General features: G+C 64.9%; 1 protein-coding gene and 1 long non-coding RNA gene across 3 annotated transcripts in view; one reads left to right on the forward strand and one right to left on the reverse strand.

Moving 5' to 3' along the window:
- Positions 1–16,681, forward strand: part of NTN1 (netrin 1) — a 169,461-nt gene extending 152,780 nt beyond the window's left edge. For both annotated transcript variants that reach the window (XM_023244471.2, XM_023244470.2), the window contains exons 6-7: positions 901–975; positions 16,312–16,681. In XM_023244471.2, coding sequence (XP_023100239.1) covers positions 901–975; positions 16,312–16,640 — 404 coding nt within the window. In that variant the 3' untranslated portion in view covers positions 16,641–16,681. The remainder of the gene's footprint in view (positions 1–900; positions 976–16,311) is intronic.
- On the reverse strand, positions 11,466–16,287 carry LOC123381828. Its single transcript, XR_006589281.1, has 2 exons — positions 14,010–16,287; positions 11,466–11,842 (listed from the first exon to the last, which is right to left on the reverse strand). It is a non-coding gene; the product is annotated as an uncharacterized LOC123381828 (long non-coding RNA).
- Positions 16,682–19,657: the final 2,976 nt, after the last annotated feature.

Raw genomic sequence — 19,657 nt, forward strand, 5'->3', positions numbered from 1 at the left:
CGGGCGGTGGTGCAGGGCGGGCCGGGGCGACTTCTTGGGCCCCTCTGGGCTGGGCTGGCCGTCGCGCTAATGAGGGTGTCACATCACACACGGATCCAGCAAAGGAATCGCATCACCGGAGCGGGAAGAGCTGGTGGGGGAGAGGGCGTGGTTGGGCCGAGGCTGGAGGTTTGCTTCGGGTGGACAGAGGCCGCCCCCCGGGAGAAGCAGGCTGGATCTCGGCAGGCCCCAGGGCCCCGCACGTCGTGCCTGGCTCGCGCTCCGGCTCCGGGAAGCCCCCGAAGTGATACCCGGCGGACGCAGGCCCAGCAGCCCTGGCTCTCAGCAGTAGGGCCCATTAGAACTGAACTCTTCTTCATGGAACATTCTATTTGCACACTCCAGTAGAGTGGACACCAAAGGGGCTTTCTAATGCTTCATGGGCTGCTAATTTCCTCCGTGACCTCTTTTGTTGGGGTCTGACCCCAGCCAGAGGCCCCGCGCCATGAAAGCCAGCGCCTGACACAGGCCCAGGGCACGGGGTGACAATGAGGCCTCTATCGGCTTTAATCAGGCTCCAGTTGTGTCTTAAGAACCGGGTGGGGGGAATCTGTGTGGCGCTCAGAAGCCCTGGGTGGCACAATACGAGAGCCCCCCGCATCCCTCACGGAGGCCGAGGGGGGCTGCGGGCAGCGGAGGAGGGATTCGTCAGGCCCCAGGGGGGTGGGTCGGCGGTGGGGGGGGGGGGGCCTTTGTCCCAGGCGCCTCTTCAGAAGGCCGGGCCTGCCCTGAATGGCCGCCCGCTCGGCCCGAGGGTATCGCAGGCCTCTGGGTATCTGGGGAGGCAGGCCTCCCACTCGGCCTGCAGCCTATTCATTGCCAGCCTAATTAGGTTTTGTCTGTGCTCTCCCTCCCCTGCAGACTGCGATTCCTACTGCAAGGCCTCGAAAGGGAAGCTGAAGATTAACATGAAAAAGTACTGCAGGAAGGACTATGGTGAGTGTGAGTCCCCTTGTCTGGCGGGGACAGCGGGGCCACGTGACCAGCCGGGAGTGGGGCTCGGTTGCACGTGGTCCAGGCTGCGTGCTGGTCGTGGAGTCCCTGTGGCCGGCCGGGGGCCCGGCTGGTGGCATCCCACGCCCAACGGGCTTGTCACCTCTTCCACTTGGGTCCTCGGAGGCAAGGGGCCGCGGGGCGGGAGGGGCCGCGGGGTGCGAGGGCTGGGTTCTCTCCCTGGCAGGGAGGAGAATCTGGCATCCGGGCCAGTGGGGCTCCCCTGCGGCTGGGAGGCCCAGCCTGGCCTCTGGTCTCCACTCTGTCCCGGAGATGGGGGGGGGGGGGCTGCTGTGTGGCCTCAGACTAGTCGCTTTACCTCTCTGGTTTTCGGTGCCCTCATCCATTCTATGGGCTTCCAACTTGAGTCTCCCTCCGGTGCTCAAAGGTGGGGTTCTTCAGGAAAGGCGGTGGGAGCTCCAAGGGTGTAAAACTCCTATTCCTTTTTTTTTTAATTAAATTTTTATTTATTTATTTTGAAAGAGAGAGAGAGAGAGTGGGGCAGGGTCAGAGAGAGAGGGAGAGAGAGAGAATGCAAAGCAGGCTCTGCGCTGTCAGCACAGAGCCCAATGCGGGGCTTGAACTCATGAACCGTGAGAGCGTGACCTGAGCCGAGATCAAGAGTCTGACGCTGAGCCGACCGAGCCACCCAGGCGCCCCTAAAACTCGTATTTCTGAAGTGTCTTCCTTCCAGAGGTCGACCCTGCAGGGCTGAGGTGGACCTGGGAATCTGCATTTTAAAGGGCGTGCTGACAATTCTGATGTACCTGAACTTTGAACGCAGCTGCGGGGGTCACCAAAGGGGTTTTGCAGCCGGGAGCTTTGGGGCTGGCGGCCCCGGGAGCCCCGTGCAGGTGCCCTGTCACTCGAGCGTCAGGCCCCTTTCGGCGGGAAGGGGCGACTCAGCCCGTCACTCACTCCAGGCCATGCTCCCCGCACCCCTTCTCCCTGTGGTCGGGAGCCGGGTTTGTGGTTTCTGCTACCTGAGCGTCTGTGCTGGCTGGGGGCCTGCGCTGGCCAGACATCACGTGATGCAGGGGCAAGGCCTGACTGCGGTCACGGTGGGTGGGAAGCAGTCAGGGAGGCCGCGGGAGGTGAGGAAGCCCCCAGGGCCCCCGGCAGATGTGCACAGCGAGCTGGGGGGCACTTCAGAGCCGGTCCGGTGAACAGAAGTCCCAGGAGCATCTGCGGGCACAGCTGGGGAAGGCCCCTGTGCGGAGAGCCGGGCATCCGTGTGGGCAGCCGAGGCCCCCGTCACCTGGCCGGGAGGTCACTGCCGCCTGGATGCGGGCCCGAGGGGCCCTGAACCCGGGCCCGGTGTGGCTTCCACCGTCCGGGCCTCCCCCCAGGCTGGTGGGCCCGGCCGATTTGGACGGGGTCTGGGCCGCCTCCTCCTGCACGGACGGTCCACCCTGCCCACCCCCGTGCGCCGCCTCCCCGCTCCCGCTGGGTGTTGCCCAGTCCCGTCTGTCCCTCTGCAGTCGGCCTCTCGGAGGCGAGTTCCCCATCCGGGGCCTCGGCAGCCCTGTCCCCCCGGCCCCCAGCCCTGCTCTGGCTTCTCACGTCTGTGCAGCTTCCCAGGTCTGCCCCCAATCCTTCTGTAGAACCCGGGACGTGTCACTTGCTTCTCTGAGCCTCCGTTTCCTTGTGTGCAGCACGAAGGCTGTGCACCTGCTGGCTGTGTCTGCAAGCAGCCAGCACAGGGCCGGGTGCCTGACGGGCTCCCCGGGAGGGGTGTCTTCTGCTGGTCGGCAGGCAGTTGGGCAGGAGGGGAGGGGAGGAAGGGAGCAGAACAGGTGGAAGGGAACCTTGGTCCGTCCCTCCCCGACCCAAGGGCGTCCAGCCGGGTCTTACCTGGGTCTTACCTGGGTCTTAACCTGGGTCGGCCATTTGAACCAAACACTTTTTGTGGTTTTTTTCTTCTTTGATAAGGATGGTGGTCGGGACCTTTTAGCATAACGAATGAACGAGGAGGCCCGAGGGAACCCAAAGGAATTTTGAGAACTCGTAAAACTTGCTCATTTTCCTCCGCGAGAGCGTCTGTCCACACGCCCACACGCACACGCGTGCACACCCCACACTGGAGCCCAGAGCATGATCCCAGTGACTCAGGCCGCGTGGCTCAGACGTGATCAGGCCGTGGGGATCCCCGTTCCAGACCCTTCTGGGGCCCACAGTACCTTCCCCAAAGCCCCTCGACAGTGCCCGCAGGAACGTCTGCCTTCCACCGGAAAATAACAGACTTTGAGATGGTTTAAAGGTAAAGGATCTGGGCCCTGAGTCGTCTCTGAGCCCTGGTGACGACCACAAGGAGGGGCCCCGGGTTGGATTGCGTCCTGTCCGCCAGAAGCATCCTGCCTCTGCTGGGGTCCAGGCGCTCTTCTGAGGGATGAGGCCTCAGGCCGGAAGGCCCAAGGGTTCCGTCGTGTTCCCAGGCTTGGGGACAAGCACGGGCTGTCTCCGCAGGCCCAGAGAGCCCGGGGTCGTAGAGAAGAGCCTTGTGCCCCCGCACCTGCCCAGAACTGGACAGGGAGGAAGGGAAGGGCCAGGCGGTCCCGTGAGGTGTTGGCCCACAGCCCCTGTTCTCGTCGCAAAGTAAAGGAAGGAACAATTAGACTTTTTAAAAACATTCCCGGGGCAGCTCCTGTTTTCCACCTGGTTTTATCTGACTTGGCCCCACTTTGTTCTCTTCTTACTATGTTGGATTCTGCCTCCCTGACCTGTGATGTTCCAAGGGACCCTGGTCCCCCTCAGTGGTCTCCTGTCCCCTACCAGCAGGCAGGCCGCACAGCCTCTTTTTCTAAACCCAGAGGGCCCCACCCCACTCCAGAAGCCCCGCACCTGCTGTGGCACCCGGGTGGCAGGGACATCTTTTCTGGGGGTGTGGAAGGTGGGATTCCTTCTGCCATCCGCCCCCCACCCCTCCGCCCGACCCTCGCCTTCCTGCCAGCCCCTGGCTCCTCATGGATCATCCGAGAGCAGCAGTGTCAAAGGCGGCTGGCTTCAGTCCCCTCGTGTCACCCAGCTGGCGGGTGTCTTGCCCACGGAGGCCTGTCCTGCTCGGTCCACAATGGCCTGCCCTGGGCGGCCGCTCTCGAATCACCTTTAGCCTCACCCGGGTCCTGCCCCAAGGCCGGGAGGGGTGAGGAACAGCCCAGCGGGCCCACCCTCGCAAGACTTCACGGAGGCCACCCCAGCTCCTGCCCCACACTCGCTGCCCGGGCACCCGTGGTTCTGCCGCTGGGTGACATTTGAGGGGCAGCAGAGGCAGGAGAGAAGTGGGGCGTCCCCTCGGGGAGCCGACGAGCTCTGACGCTGTCGTGCCACCAGCCTTTACGTCCTCCTGACCGTTCCCCAGAGCCTGTTGGCTCGAGGCCCGGACTGGCACTGTCCCCTCCTGTTCCCCAAAGATCCTGGAGGGCTTCTGGTCCCCAAGACTGACCCTGATTCCCTTGGGGCCACCTAAAAGCTGGGCAGCAGTCCCCACCCCAGCTTAGCATCCAGGCCTGCGTGGTCAGGCAGCAGGCAGGACAAAGATGTGTCAGGAGACGGAATTGCAGGGGGAGGGTCTCCAAGAGCCCAGCAGGGTGGGCGTCAGGCCGTCGGGGAGAGGCTTGTTCAGGAAGCAGTGAGTGGTGCCCACAGGGGTGGGTGCAGGGGGCGCACGGGTGCTCCGAGGCTGTGGGTAGGTCTCGTGATTGGATTGCAGGACTTCTGTAGAGAATCTTCCTTGTATTCTGCTGGGACCGTAGAGCCCCGGATAAAGTGCGAATGGGGGGCATCCCTCTCCTACCCGGGGCAGACCTGGGCCAGCCCGGGGGCACGAGGAGCAGGAGGGACCCGGCCTGGGGATGGGCGGCTAGGTGAGGCCGGCAGAGCAGCCGCGGGGGCCGGGGAGGACTGGGGAGCGGGCCTCTGAGGGGCCGCGTCCTCTCGGACTGACACCCGGCAGGGAGCCAATTAGAAAACGCGTTTCCTTCGCTTCCAGCCAGCGCACGGGGTGTTCCAGAAGCTGCTAATTAGTACCTCGGGTTTGCCGCCCCCGCCAGGTGACCAGCAGGCCCCAGACCCCCTTCTTCGTGCCAGAGGTCGTGGATCTGGGACCCCGCTGACCTGGGCAGCAGACGGGGGGTGGGGGGGGGAGCAGGGCGTGAGAAATGATCAGTGGCTGGCTTGGGCTGTGCCGGTCCTGCCCTGTGTCGTCTCGGGCACGTTCCTGACACGAGGGGGCCCCACGTGGGTAGGGCTGGGGTGGGCGCCGGAAAAGCGAGAAGGCGTGGGGTCGGGGTCGGGCCTCGGGGCTGAGCCCGCCAGCCACGCCCCTCACATCCGGGCACGGAAGGGGGCACCCGCCCGGGATCTGGAGGCACCGGTTCCCGACTTGCTGGGGGACTTTGGACAGGAGTCTCGGCAGCCTGGGCCTCAGGCTCCAAGTCTGTCAGATGCAGGTGTCGTCAAGGGGACACGACGCCCTTCTAGATGAGACCAGATGGCGGCCCGCTGCGCCAGGTGCCATCTCCTCGGGGCAGGGGTCACCTCCGCCCACCTCTCCTGGGCCACCCCAGCCCTCTGCCGCCCTCTAGGGGGATCCGGCTCACCTTGCAAATGCTTGAGAAGGCGCCAGCGCGCGGCTCGGTGAGGGACGGTGGTTCGGTTCGCAGAAGACAGTTTCCGTTATCGTCCGGTGTCTTGGCATCCCTGCCGGGTCCCCGGGACCACCCAGCCCCACCCAGCCCGGGTGGGACGGGCCTTTGTGTGAGCGTGCTCGCGTGACACCGTGTGTGCGCACGTGGGACAGCATGTGTGTGCACTGTGGCGGTGCGTGTGTGTGCATGTGTGACGCCGTGTGTGCGAGTGCATGCGGGACTGTGAGTGTGCACGTGACGGTGTGAGCGTGCTCGTACGACACCGTGGGTGAGTGTGCACGCAGGACGGCATGTGAGTGTGCACGTGAGGGGGTGTGTGTGCAGGTGTGCTCGTGTGACCGTGCGTGTATGCAGGTGTGCATGTGTGCAGGCGTGTGTGGGCATGTGTGAGTGTGCTTCTGTGAGTGCACACGAGTGTGTGACAGCATGTGGGTGTGCAAGTGGCAAGTACAAGTGCACCCGTGTGACAGCATGTGGGTGTGTTTTCCTGTGGGTGGACATGTGTGTGTTTGTGTGAGAGCTTTGTGGCTGTTTATGTGAGTGTGAGCGTGTGTGCTCATGTGATCACACGTCGGTGTGCATGTGTGGTGCGAGTGGGCATACATGTGTGCAAAAGTGTGTGTGACAGCCTGTGAGTGTGCACACGTGAGTACATGTGCGATAGCATTGTGGGTGTGCCCGTGTGACTGAGCATGTGCGTGTATGCTTGTGTGTGTGTGTGTGTGTGTGTGAGTGTGGGCATGTGTGTGAGTGGGCTCCTGTGAGTGCACACATGAGTGTGTGACAGCATGCGGGTGTGTAGGTGTGCAAGTATGACCGTATATGCACATGTGCACGTGTATTCCCGCGTGTGCGTGTGTGTGAGTGTACGTGTGATAGCGTGCGTGGGTGTGCTCATATGCGTGTGCACATCGGTGTGAGCGCATGGTGCATGTGAGCAGGCATGTATGAGTGTGCACGTGAAAGGGTGCGTGTGTGACAGCATGTGGGTTTGCTCGCGCGAGTGCCTGTGTGACCGTGTGTGCGAGAGTATGTGCGCTCCTCTGACAGCGTGGTGTGTGTGCGAGAAGGCTCCCGTGCATACATGTGCTCACCGCAGCCCGGGAAGTCCCGCCGCCATCCCCTCTTTGCACACCCACCGAGCACCTGCTGCATGCCCTGTCCTGTCCTGGGCACTGAGCTTAACGGGGAAGAGACCCAGGCTCAGCCCTCAAGGAGCTTGCAGTCGAGGAGGGGAGACGGGCACACAGATGAGAGCACGGAGGGTGGACGTGTGGGCAGCGTCCAGCCTGAGGTGGGCACAAGCAGGGCGTGGCCCGTTCTCCAGGAGGGCTTCCTGGAGGAGGGAGCCCCGGTAGCTGGCGCTTACAGGGCAGAGCAAGGCTCCCGGGCAGAGGGAGAAAGGCGTGGGGCACAGAAGTGGAAACAGGCTGGGGGCAGGGGTGGGGGCCGGGGAGGCAGGGGAGAGGCTAGTGGGGCGGGGGGGGGGGGGGGGAGAGACAGACAGCTCACATTCTGAAAGGTGAGATCATCTCACTTTTGCCAGTTCTTGGAAAAATTATTCGTTCCCAGAAGTGTTTATTAGTCACCCCCTTTGTTGAAAGACGTTTGGCACCAGCAGATGGAAAAATCAGAATGCTTCCCACAAGACGGTTTGGGTCCAGGATTCCTCCTGAGATCCCGCAAGGATGGCTTCTGAGGTACGGCTCCCAAGGGGACACCGTTGGCACCTGTGGGGAGGGACCAGGCTCTCGGGTCGTGCGCGTGCGCGTGCCTGTCCGCACTCCTGCTTTCTCGGGGGCCCCGTGGCCGAAGAGGGTCTGGGACCTCAGTGGGCCTCTGACTGGCATCAGCACCCCCAGGTGTGCCCTGGGTGCCCCGGGGGGCGCGGAAGCCCAGGAGGGGAGCGGCCTCGCCAGGCCCCCGATGGGACACCTCACACCTCCCCTCTCCCGTCCTCACTGAACACCTGGGACGGACGGAATTTCATTCCCCGCCCTGATACGCTGAGACTCAACGAGGTAAGATGCTGGAGGCCAGGGACTCCAGAGCCCGAGAGGTTTGTCCCCTGTGCTGCCAGGGCGCTGAGCCTTGGGCGGCCCGGAGTGGGCGCAGCAGTCCCTTCGAAGGCTCTAGAACTGGTTTCCCCACAGGATCCTTGACTCTCCACTCCCGGGGAAGCCAGACGCATCCTGCCGGGGAAGCAAGCGGGAGGCGTCACAGTGGTGTTGGGGTGACTGTTGGAGATGACGGAGCCGGTGTGATGGACACGGTGGGGTGGGCAGGGGGTGCCGGTGATGGGCATGGCGGTGTCGGGGAGGGAGGTCACAGGCGGATCCGTGATGGGGTGGGGGGGCGCCCAAGCTGGCCACGAAGGCGTGTGTGGGGTGGGACGCCGGGGACACTGTGGCTGAGCCTGGCTCCGGTCTAGCTGCTCAGGCTGGAAATCAGATGGGGTCAGGGACGAGTCTCCCACCTCCGGCTTCTGTTTGCCTGACCAGTTCCAGCGACACGGGGCCCCTCAGCAAATGATGGCATCTCTGCCTCTTTACACCCCTTCCCCTTCCTTTTCTCGACCTTGAGTTCAGTAGCTGTTCCCGTGATCGGGGTCAAACCCTTGAAGTTCAGAGAGCCGGACGGGTTACCGACCCCGTCCTAGAACCGGAGTTCCTGTGTCTGCAACGTCCTGTGATCTCGGGGCTTGGGTGTGGGTACACGTGTTAGAGGAGCACCCGGGGGGCTGATCCCCAAAGGGAGAGCTTCCTGGGGAGCCAGGCAGTTGGCAGGGCCCCCGGCTGAGGCTGGGAGACGCCACTCCGGCCCCCAAGGCATCACCCGCCGTTCCAGGGAGCGGCACACAGATGCTGGCCGCACGTGGCCTGGTGTTTCAGAGGCTCACTGACCCTTCCCTGGGGGTCACTGGCCCCGTGGGCATCCTCCGATTTCCCCAGCCAGATGTGACCTCCTCTCCTCCCCACCCCCAGAGCGCCAGCCCCATATGGAGGCCAGATGCAGAGCGGGGTCCGCATGAGGCAGGCGGAGGTCGAGGAATGCGGGTGACCACCAGGTTGGGCAGGGAGGGCCCACGGGCCCCAGGGACAGCTTGAGAGGAGGCTCTGGTCCCGCAGGGTGCCGCAATGCCTGGTCTCCTGCGGCCCTTCCCAGCAAGGTGACTCTCTATCCCCAGGGAGTCCCCAGCTCTGGGCTCCCAGCACTACCCGCCCCACCCCCGCAGCCGCCCGCAGGGTGCTGAGCTCCAGAGGGGCCTCCGGGCGGCTGGGGCTGCTCCCAGCCGCATCTCGCCCTCCCTGGAGCTTCCTTCCATTTTCTCTCCTCACAGTCTCTTCTCCTCTGAGCACCGGTTTTTAGGAAGGAGGGCTGGCTGGGGAAGGCTGGTTAATGTAAGGTGTCTCCTCTCTCCTCCCATTTCACAGATGCAGATGGGGATGCGGAGGCTCGGAGGGGTGGGAGGAGGGATCTGTCCAAGGTGCCTGGATTGCTGGGGCCGCGTTGGGGCCGGGGACACCCTCGAGGGGTAGACCCGTCTTCTGGTCACCAGGGGCCTGTCTCCAGGGTCACAGAGCATTTCCCGCAACCAGTGTTCGTCTCAGCTGGGCATTTCCCCACCGTGGGGTGGCTCTGACACTGCCCCTCCGCTGGGCTTAGTGCCTTTGGCACTGAGGTCCCCAGCACGCCGGTCACCGTCCTGGGGCTTCCTGCCCAAGGCCTGCCCTGTCATCTTCCAGCACCTGCCTGTGTAGGGCCCGGCCGGGATGGGAGGTGGAGCCAGGCCCCAGCCACCAGCCGCCAGCCCCGAGGGCCGGCTGCGGGACGCGAGGCGTGGGACCGGGAACACCCTTCCAAGCTCACAGACGCCCGCTCGACTCCCCGAGGCGAACTTGGCCGGCTCGGGAGCAGCCCCGGGCCCCTGGTGTTGTGCTGGGCCCTGCCTGCTTGCTGTTTCAGGGCCCGAGGCCCCGTCTTCCGGTTTTCTTGGGGAAGCAGGTTCCGTCCTTCAGGCGTGGGGCGCCGTAGGAGCGGGAGCCCGGCGTCATGTGCCAAGGGTGCCCGGTGTGCAAGTGCACGACAGGCCCGGTGATTGCTGGATGCCCCGCTCCAGGGCTCCAGCTGGGTGGGGGGCGGGGGCTGCCCTTTGAGCTCCCGCTCTTGAGGAGGGGCTTGCTGGAGGCAGAGGGCTTGATGGGGAACTGGGCTGTGTTGGGGGGCCTGATAGGCCACACCCCCACTGTGGGGCGGCTGTCAGTTTGTGGCCAGAAGCACCCTGTGCGCCAAGTTGACTGTGAGTCCTGGAGGCCGCAGGTCCCGGAGGAACCAGGGGGTGATGAGGGGCCTGGACCGAAGCCAGATTAGGGGAGGTCGGCCCTCTTGCCTTCCCCTGCTTCGGAGGCCAGGGTCCCACAGACGCACTGGCCGGGGCGGTGCTCATTGCCGGGCCTTTCGGGGGGGGGGGTGTTTCCCAGCGCCAGGCCCCCCCTCACCATTGCCCTCAGGGGGCGCTGGGAGGTGCGTTTGGTGAGTTGGGCGTCTCCCACGGCCGTGTGAGGCCATCCTTCCGGATGACTCTGGAGCTGTGGCCACGCCGCGGGTGAGGGGTAGGGGATGGGGGACGGGGGTTCCTCCTGCCTGGGAGAGGGGGCCCCACCAAGCAGGCAGGCTCAGGTCCACTCTCTTGCCTGAGCCTCTCTCCAGGCAGGGCAGCCAGTCTCCCGACCCCTTCACGCTTGTGAGGGTGGGGTGTGTGTGTGTGTGGGGGGGTGGGTGCAGGTGGCCAGGCAAGACTGGGACCACTTCCCGGGGTACGGGGCTCCCAGATTTTGGCTCTCCGATTCCCAGGTCTCCGGACATTCCCTCCTCCTCCGGGGACCCCTGTGCAATCAGATGGTCCCAGGCACCTGACCCCCTCTCCTCTCCCAAGAATGGAGCCTCAGCACCAGGGCAGGCAGGGAAAACCGAGGCAGCCTTCACGTCAATGTGCGGATGCCGCAGGAGGGGCAGGCCCGGGAAGCCTGAGGACCCCTGTGGGTGGCTGTGGCTGGTGACCTGCCCTGGCCACAGCCAGCCTCCAGCTCTCCACCTCATTTCATGGGGGAGGCGGTGACACCTCATCGAGGGTGCGTCGGCCCGCCCAGATGCCCCGCGCCCCCGACCCCGCACGCTTGCTCCGGCCCCCGCTGGCGGGTCAGCATCTCCGAGAACAGGACTTGGCTGTACTCGGCTGCTTCTTACCTTCACGGGGGCCTGGGAAACATGTGGTCAGAGCTGCATTTTATAAAAGCAGCTGCAGCTCATGACACACTTTCTATACCAGGAGATTTATGGGGCTGCATGGTTTTAATGGTTTCTATGGGGTTAGTGTCCTCCCCCGTTCGTCCTGGCTGCTGTCTCGGAGACAGATGGGTGACAAGCCTTCCCTGGCTGGACTGGCCCAACAGGAAGGTATGGCTGGGAGGGGGGGAGGCCCGGGGCTGGCCACCCAAGCCTCCCTGGGAGGGGCAGCTGCTGGGACGCCCTTGGGGGCCCACCCTGAGCAGTCCATAAATCCAGGAGACCTCCAGCCGACAGGAAGCCTCCCCGCAGAGGTGTCCCAGGGCTCAAGGCTGGTGGCTAGAGAAAGATGGCTGACAGCCCTCTCCCCCAGAGCCCCATCCCCCGGAGCCCCATCCCCCGGAGCCCCATCCCCCAGAGCCCCTGCCCCAGAACCCCTCTCCCGGAGCCCTTCCCCCAGAGGCCCTCCCCCAGCAGATGAATGAGCAACTACTATATGCCCTGTGCTGAGGAAAGAGCTTTCCTAGAACCTGGCCCAGGGAGGGAGCTTTGATGCCAGCAGGAGGTCCCCCAAACCTGCAAGCAGGGACATAAGTCAGCTTGGAGCTACTTCCTGCTATGCCGGGAGGACAGGTCCTCCGAGGGTCCAGAGCTGACAGGCTGTGAGTCTCCTGGGCCAGGACTGGAGCCGGGGAGCGAGGCTTGGGATGACGAACAAGGCTGCCTGCCCTAGGGCAGCGGGGCCCCCTTTGGAGGAGCCCAAGCACAGGACCTGGAGCGTCCTACTTCGTAGATTGCTTCTGGTGGCCTGAGAGTCTCCTCGCGTTGGGACCCTGCGGAGGTCGGGGAGCTCTGGGAAGGACGGCCGAGGTCTGCTCCTATAGAAGGACACGTGGACAGCCAGCACCGCGGCCTGGATGCCCCCACCCAGCCGAGAGGACCCCCAGGGCTGGCGCCCCGCCCCTTGGCCAGACCAGCTCGACTCTGGCCACGGCCGTTACTGCTGACTCCGGCCAAGGGGCCCGGCCTGGCCCTCAGTCCCCCTCTCGCCCCTTGGAGTCACGGGATGGGGAGGTGCGTGCCCCTGCCCGCCCAGCAACAGGCTTGAATTAGAACAGAAGTCAGTCATCACAGCCCGGCCCCGGTGGCTACTAGGTCCTTCCTGTGAGCCCCGGCATTGCTCATGGGGTGGCCGCGGCCCCGCCTTGCTCGCGGCCTTGCTCACGGAGCTCGGCTGCTGGCTGCAGACGTGGGGCACTCCGGGACTCCAAGGCCGGGAGACAAAGTGCAGCCCGGCCTGTAGGCCCGGGGCGTGGGGGGCCAGCTCCTGGCTCCCCGGAGCCTGTGAGCTCTCTCCTTGCTTTTCCACGGGCATCTGTTCCACTCTGCAGCCCGCGGGTGCCCCAGCTCGGTTGGGCTTTCCAGAGCCGCCCTCACCCATCCCGCCTCGCGGGCTCCGGGTCCCACACCCCGATGCCTGCTTTTGTCTGCGCGGAGAGCAGGGCTCCAAGCGACGAGCACAGCAGCTTACTAGCAACTGTTGCCCAGCCTCAGCCCGCATTCTGTGGGTGTAGCTCACGGAGTAAGGGAGGGCGTTGGCGGTGTGGACCCAGGGATGCGGCCCCGCATCGATTACAGAAGGGCCCGAGACACCAGCAGCGTGGGGGCTAGGCTCCCCCTCCCAGCCAGCATCTGCCTCCGAGAAGGACCGCTGTGGCTTTGCGGCTGGGTCCCTCTTCCTGCCGGCTGGTCCCAGCACGCCTCTCAGCGTCCCAGACTGATCTCACGGTCTGCCTTTCCGGGGCTAATCCCATCTCTCTCATTCCTGACTGCACGATGAGGGATCCTCACCGGATCCCCCCCATCCTGTCCTCATTGAGGTCAGTTGAGGACATCGGTGCACAGACGGCGGGGGCTTAGGCGTCCTGAGGGCTGAGGCTAATTGGCCGGGAGTGAGTGTCGGGTGCGCATCAGGGGCACAGCCTCAGGGACCGAGGTCCTTGGGCGGGCAGGGCTGCCCTTGGCCACTGTGCCTGGCGTCCCGGTGGGGCAGTGCCTCGGCGGGGGCGGGTGGGGGGGGGGGGCTGGGAGACCCCAGTCTTTCCGGGCTCCCGGCCAGCAGGGCCGGCGGGCCTGGCGCTGGGCTGTGCCTGGTGCGCTCCCGGGCGTGCGGAGCAGGTCTGCCTGAGGTCACCGTTTCAGTGTGTATTTTGAATATTTTCAGCTGTATATGTGCTGCAGGGACTTGGCCCGTGCGCTGCGTGTGCGGCTCATACTTGGTGGGCTGTGTAATGTGCGGAGGCGTCGCCAAGGGCAGCGGAACTGTGGATGTTTTCCAGCATAATCACATGCATCCTCCCGCCACCCTCCCCCGCCCCCGCCCCGTGCCGTCCCACCGCAAGGCCAGGGAGCTACTGGGGTCGGAGGAGGACCCGCGTCCACTGCTTTGGCCCCCGGATTCTCGGGGACGGTGAGCTGTCCGGGGCTGGGTCCCGCTTTGGGCTGCGTCCTCAGTGCTAAGCCCGGCCAGTACGGGTGGGGTGGGCAGCCGCTTTGGACGCCCTGCCCGTTGTTCCGGGGAATTCCTTGAGGGGAGGGAGACTCCAGACCAGGAGAGGTGGGGCAGGGTCTCCTGCTTCGTGAAGGACCGCATTGTTGCAGCTCCGGGGACAAAGAAGGGCCCCTGGGGGCCTGGAGGGCCAGCCCGAGGCCTGACCTTGTCCAGCCGGCTCTCTCCGGCCTCTCCTTAGCACAGCTGGGACCCCTCACCAGGGCTGCAGAAGCGAGTACCACGGACTGAGCTTAAACAACGGAAATGTATCGTCTCACGGTTCTGGAGGCCGGGAGCCCGAGATCCAGGGAGTCTGCAGGCCTGGCTTCTCCTGAGGCCTCTCTCCTTGGCCGGCTGGCGGCCGTCTTCCCGCTGTGTCCTCGTGGGGTCTTTCCTCGTGCGTCTGTGTCCTGATCTCCTCTCCTCACGAGGACACCGGTCATACTGGATTAGCCGTCCCCCCGCCCCCAATAACTCTGTCTTAACTTAATTACCTCTGTTAAGACCTTGTCTCCGAGCACCATCCCTCTCCGACAAACGGGGGTGGGGGGTTAGCCCTGCATCATATGAATCTGGGAGACACAGCTCAGCCTGTAACACCAGCAGACGCTCAGTGCCTGGGATCACAGCCGCGTTCTCCAGGGTCCCCCGGCTGGCGGGGGGGTGGTGGCGGGGGCCAGCGTGGACGGGCCAGGGGTCTGCGGTCGCACACAGGGAAACAGTGGCATCCTGAGGGAGGCTCATTGTGTATTCAGCTCAGTCCTACGGAGAGGAAACCGGGGTTCTCAGGGACGCTGGCTCCCCCGTCGCTTAGCCGAGGGGCACTCAGTTGCCACGGTGACCCCCGTCTGCACAGTCAAACACACGGCCCAGCCACTTCTGCAGGCTGGAGGGCTCCCCACCCCACCTCGGAGTTCACACTGAGTGTTGAGTCCCTTGGTGACGAAAACATGGAAACGGTTGCCATGGCAGCCATTCTTTGGAGCCCTCACACTGGAGTGCAAAGTTCAGGATGTCCAGGAACAGCTGAAATGAAAATCTGGGAAAATCTGCCACTTCCCTCGCCCCAGAAGATGAGTGGGGTGGTGTTCGCTGCTCCCCTGAGCCCAGCCGTCCCTGAACCTGCCCGTCGTCCTGGGCTGAGCGCGGGGATGGAAGGGGGGCACGGGGCCCCCGGGGGTGACGGTGGCAGACCCGGAGAGAGGCTGGCCAGCACGGGACGCCCGGCCGAGCCGTAGGTGGGCAGGGGGTGACCGATCGGTATTCCCTGGGGACATGTCCTCGTGGCTGCCGGAGCGGCTGAGCCTGCCGGTGACTCGGTTTCCTCAGCTGTCATCTGCTGCTGCTTTTCCAGAACGGCTCAGGCCCACTCACCTGCCAGGGCAGTTTTCAGCCTGGTCCAAAGGTGAAGGGTGCAGGGGTGGCCAGTGGGCTCGGCAAGGGGGACGTCCTCTGTTCTGACCATGGGGATGGGGAAGATGACCAGGTTTTCCTTGATGGGTTAGTGCACAGAGACCCCCTCCCTTTATCCCCTGGAATGATTGTACGTCCCCCCAGTAGTTCCCCAGATGGACCCCACGGGGCTCTGCTAACCTGAGATGTGCTAGCCAGAGAGGTCTGCCATCACCTTTGTTTGGGAAACCAACACACATGCGTACACACACACACACACACACACATACACACTTTGTAGATTGAAGGCTCTGAAAAGTCCCGCCGTCAGGAAACCTCTTGACTTTGATTAACCCAGAATTTCACCAACGTGTCTGAGCCCAGCTCTCCCCTGCCCACTTTTTCTTTACAAAGCATTTCTTCCTACTTTTATAATACCTAATGTCGTGCAGAAATGACCTTTATTAGCACTTCCTAGGGTCAAGTGTATTTCCTGCAGCAGCAGTGTCAGCACCAGCTGGCATTTTGTGGGAGAGGCAGGCCCTGGAGGGGCTGGAACAGTTCCATGGAATCAGACACTCTGGGGCGAGGCGCTGTGTGTTTGACAGGCCCTCCATGGGATTCTGCTGCAGGCTCTGGTGGGGCACCCCTGTACCGGAGGAGGAAATACTGGCAGAGAATCAGGAGCGGGGGGTAATTGGGAAGGGTCAGGAGGGGGGAGGCAGCTTGGCGGGCATGGGAGGTGGGCATCCAGAGGACCCTGGACTCTGGAAGGGGACTACGGCCACCTGGAAGGACAGGTTCACGGTACTTGGCACTGGCACCGAGATCCCAGTGCCATTATGTTTTTCTGCGATTGGGTCAAGGGCAAGGTGGTGCATCTGGTCCTGAGGCTCCATGTTAAATGACTGGAGCCTTTGGAAAAGCCATGGCGGAAGGTTGAGAGGGGTTCCCGCCCAGCCTGTGAGCAGTGGCCCCCACTGCTCTCACAGAGGACACCTGTCCTGGGCAGGTGGACTCTGCCCAGAGGGCTGGGAGGACGGGCGGTCAGTTCCTGTAAGCTTCTCCTGGCCTTCCTGGACCCAGAGGGGGCTTGTGCTCAAAGGCATTGCTGGGTGGCAGCTTCAAGCTGGGCACCGGGTGAGGCTCGTTGGAGCAGCGGCACCGGTCCAGGCGTCAGCAGGTGGGTTTCCACAGCCTCCCGCACCATCCACGCGTTCCCCAGTGGGGTACCCTGTGCACTTTCCAACTGTGGGTCTCGTCTTCCTTCGCCGTCAGGTGGGCTGCCCCATCCTCGGCTCGAGGAGGGTGGGGGGGGGGTCACAGGAACCAGGGGGGTGGAATGGGGGGCCCAGGTGGCACTCTCGGCCCGTGGCGCACTAGCCCGACTGTGCTTCCTTGCAGCGGTCCAGATCCACATCCTGAAGGCGGATAAAGCGGGGGACTGGTGGAAGTTCACGGTGAACATCATCTCCGTGTACAAGCAGGGCACGAGCCGCATCCGCCGCGGTGACCAGAGCCTGTGGATCCGCTCGCGGGACATCGCCTGCAAGTGTCCCAAAATCAAGCCCCTCAAGAAGTACCTGCTCCTGGGCAACGCGGAGGACTCGCCCGACCAGAGCGGCATCGTGGCGGACAAGAGCAGCCTGGTGATCCAATGGCGGGACACGTGGGCGCGGCGGCTGCGCAAGTTCCAGCAGCGCGAGAAGAAGGGCAAGTGCAAGAAGGCCTAGCGCGGAGGCAGCGGCGCGCCGGGAGGGCGGGCGGGCGGGGCCGAGCGCGAGCGCGCTTTCCCGGGCGAGGGGGGCGGGGAGGGGGCGGGGCCGTAGAGGGGCGGGGCTCCGGTCGCTGCCCCGCCCCCCGCCCCGCCCCCGCCGCGCGCCCGGGGCGGGAGAGATGAGGACGAGACTTAGCTACCTCACGGGCTCCTTCCAGAGCAGCGGCGCGCTCCCCGGGAGGGGCGGGGCCGACAAGGGGGCGGGGCCACCTGGTCCCGGGCGGGGCGGGGCGGGGGGGGGGCGGAGGGCGGGCGCACAGCCGCGCAGGTGGGGTGGCCCCCGGAGAAGGGGACGTGAGAACTGTGAACCCGGGGCCGGGGGCCGAGCGAGCCCGGCCGCCCACCGCCCGGGACACAGAAGACCGAGACGCCCCTCCTTCCCCCTGACCCTCCTTTGTCTGGGGATCCCCACACGGGACCCCTGGCTGCGACAACTTGGGCCCCCGTCTGAAGGGGCCTGCGGGCACTTGGGGGCGGCCGGAGCGGTGTGTCCTCCCAGCAGTCCCCGGGCGGCCTGTGGCCTCCGCTGCCACCTGCTGAGTCGGTCCTCCAGGGGGGTCGTGGGGTGGGGTGGGGGTTCTAGTTCGCGGAGCCAGAGGAGCGGAGCGCGGAGTCCGCGCCTGTCACCGCCCAGCTGCGCGATGGGTGCCGGCCCGGAATTCTGGCCCATGCTGAGGGCAGTGGGCCCAAGGACACCCCTGAGCAGCCCCAGCCGGGTGGTCACCGCCTCACGTTAGAGCTGCCTGTTGGAGGAGGCACTGCGGAGGCAAAACCTCCCAGAGAGTTTCCTTTCTGGAAACTTGGAACCAGCCCCTTTATGACATTTTCCAGGGGAGGGAGAAGGGGCAGTGACACTATTTGTGTAATGACGTCAGCTGCTGGGAAGGGCCTGGACGGCGTGGAATGCAGGTTTGCACAGGCAGTTGGGCCTGGCTGGGGGGAGGGGGCTTGCCCGAGGCCAGCCAGGGTTTGCAGGCTCAGCGAGGTGCCAGGGTGCGCGAGCCTCGGGCGGGCGGGGGCAGGGATGACCAGGTTCCCGTGGGCCAAGGAAGCCGTGACCACTTCGTGTGACTGCCCTCACTCCCGGGTCCTCCCCCTCTCCCCGGGGGAAGGGACAGAGGCTGCTGGACCAAGAATGCCTGCTGCGGCCCCCCTTCCCGCCCCCCGGCCCCGGGCTGCCCTCCATAGCCGTCTTGGCCTAGCCCCGCAGCACCCGGACCCTCCGCTCGCCTCACGCAGAGCCCGTTCCTGAGCCCTGGGGCCTTCTGCCGCCCTGCCCTGGAGCTCTCTGCACTGCCCAGCGGCTCCGGCCCACGTCCTCGTCCCCGCCAAACCGAGTTCCGGACCCGGCTCCCCTCTCCGTCAGGAAATCGGTTTCATTTTCCCTGCTCAGAAGGGTCCTACCGAGTCTGAAGCTGGGCCCCTCGCGGTCTGGGTCTCCTCTGCCTCCCCCGCTTTGGCCCGCGTCGCGGCCGCCTTCTACTGAGCACCTGCTCCGTGCCAGGCACTTTACCCACGTGCTGTCACATTTCCCTCATGACAGCCCCGAGACAGGGAGGGATTCTCACCCCACTTTGCCAGCGAGGAAGAGGCAGGGCCGGGTTCAGGCTCCAGAACCAGGGCTCCTGGCCACGCTGCCCCTCGGTGCACGCCACCCTGTGGCCGACGCACCCGGTTTCCGGAGCAGGCTGTGACGGGGCGCTCCCGGCTGAGACCCTGGCCCTGGTCACTGCACGCAGCCTGGGGAACAGAAGGGGAAGGGAGGGACGGGCACGGTAACCTCTTGAGAGGTGGTGGCAAGAATGGGGGAGGTGGCGCCGGGTCCCAGGAGGCAGGCCTTGGCGAATCCTGAGACTTAACGGAAAGGACGTTTGGCCGCCTGGGGGTGTTTGGAGGGATCCCAGGAGAGACTGGGAGAGAAGCCTAAGAGGGCAGGGAGAAGGCAGAGCCGCCTTGGGAAGGAATAGCGAGGCCCAAGGCTGGGTGCATAGGGACGTCCCCTGCAGGCAGCCGGCCCTCCTCGGGGCCCAGCCTGCTTCGCTGAGCACCGTCAGCCTCTCTGGGGCCTCTGGGGCCTCCGCACTTGCTGCGCCCGGTCCCTGGAAGGCACCACGCCGCCACCAGGGCCCTGTCTTGTCTCTGTTCCTGCTGGCCTGGCTTCTTCACCCTGCCCAGAAGGGCTGTGCCCTCCTGGGTCTCAGTGCCCCCACCACGTCCACAGAGGGGCTGGCCCTGCTGGTCTCCGAGGCCCCCTCTGCCCCGGAGGCCTCAGGCGACAGCGGCCTGCTCGAAATTCAACCAGACTCCGGCCTCAGCCTCTGCCCAGCACCCCCAGGGTAGGAGCCGCCCCATCCACCCGTGGCCTGGCCCTCCCCACCCCGGTCACCCGTGGGGGTGAGGGGCTGGGGACTTCGGTCCTCCCAGCCTGCGTTCCCCATCTCGAGGACCGGGCCAGAACCCGGCCCTCCGCTGCTCTGATTCCAGCCACCGACTCCGGCAGCGAGGGCCCCGTCCTCTGGAAAGCAGCCTCTGCCGGCCGCCCGCCTCCCTGGGAGGAGAGGGAAGTAGGAACTGAGGCGTTCCGGTTTGTACAGTTAGGAAGGGATGTAAAATGGAACTAGACTTTGAAGAGTGTATTAACCAGAGTTGTGCTATGTAGGTGTTCGAAGAAAAACATGCCTGATTAGTTTTTAAAACAAAAACAGGTCGCCCACCTGCCCTTTTTCTCACCTGCTGGGTGGTCTGGAGCCCCTGACAGCAGAGTGCCTGCTTTACCGACACCCGGCAACACTAACGATGTGGGGGTTGGGGGGGGAGGGATGCGGTGCTGTCCCTGGACTCGCCTGCAGGGGTGGCTTCTGTCCTGAGAGCAGCCCCAGGCGCCCAGGGACGGAACGCCCGGGAGGGACGGCTGTGGCGCCCCAAGGCCCTTCGTGTCCTCCTGGACCTCAGCCTCCGCAGCAGCACGCGGGA

The sequence above is a fragment of the Felis catus genome, chromosome E1 (assembly GCF_018350175.1).
Source record: "Felis catus isolate Fca126 chromosome E1, F.catus_Fca126_mat1.0, whole genome shotgun sequence".
NCBI classification, from domain to species: domain Eukaryota; kingdom Metazoa; phylum Chordata; class Mammalia; order Carnivora; family Felidae; genus Felis; species Felis catus.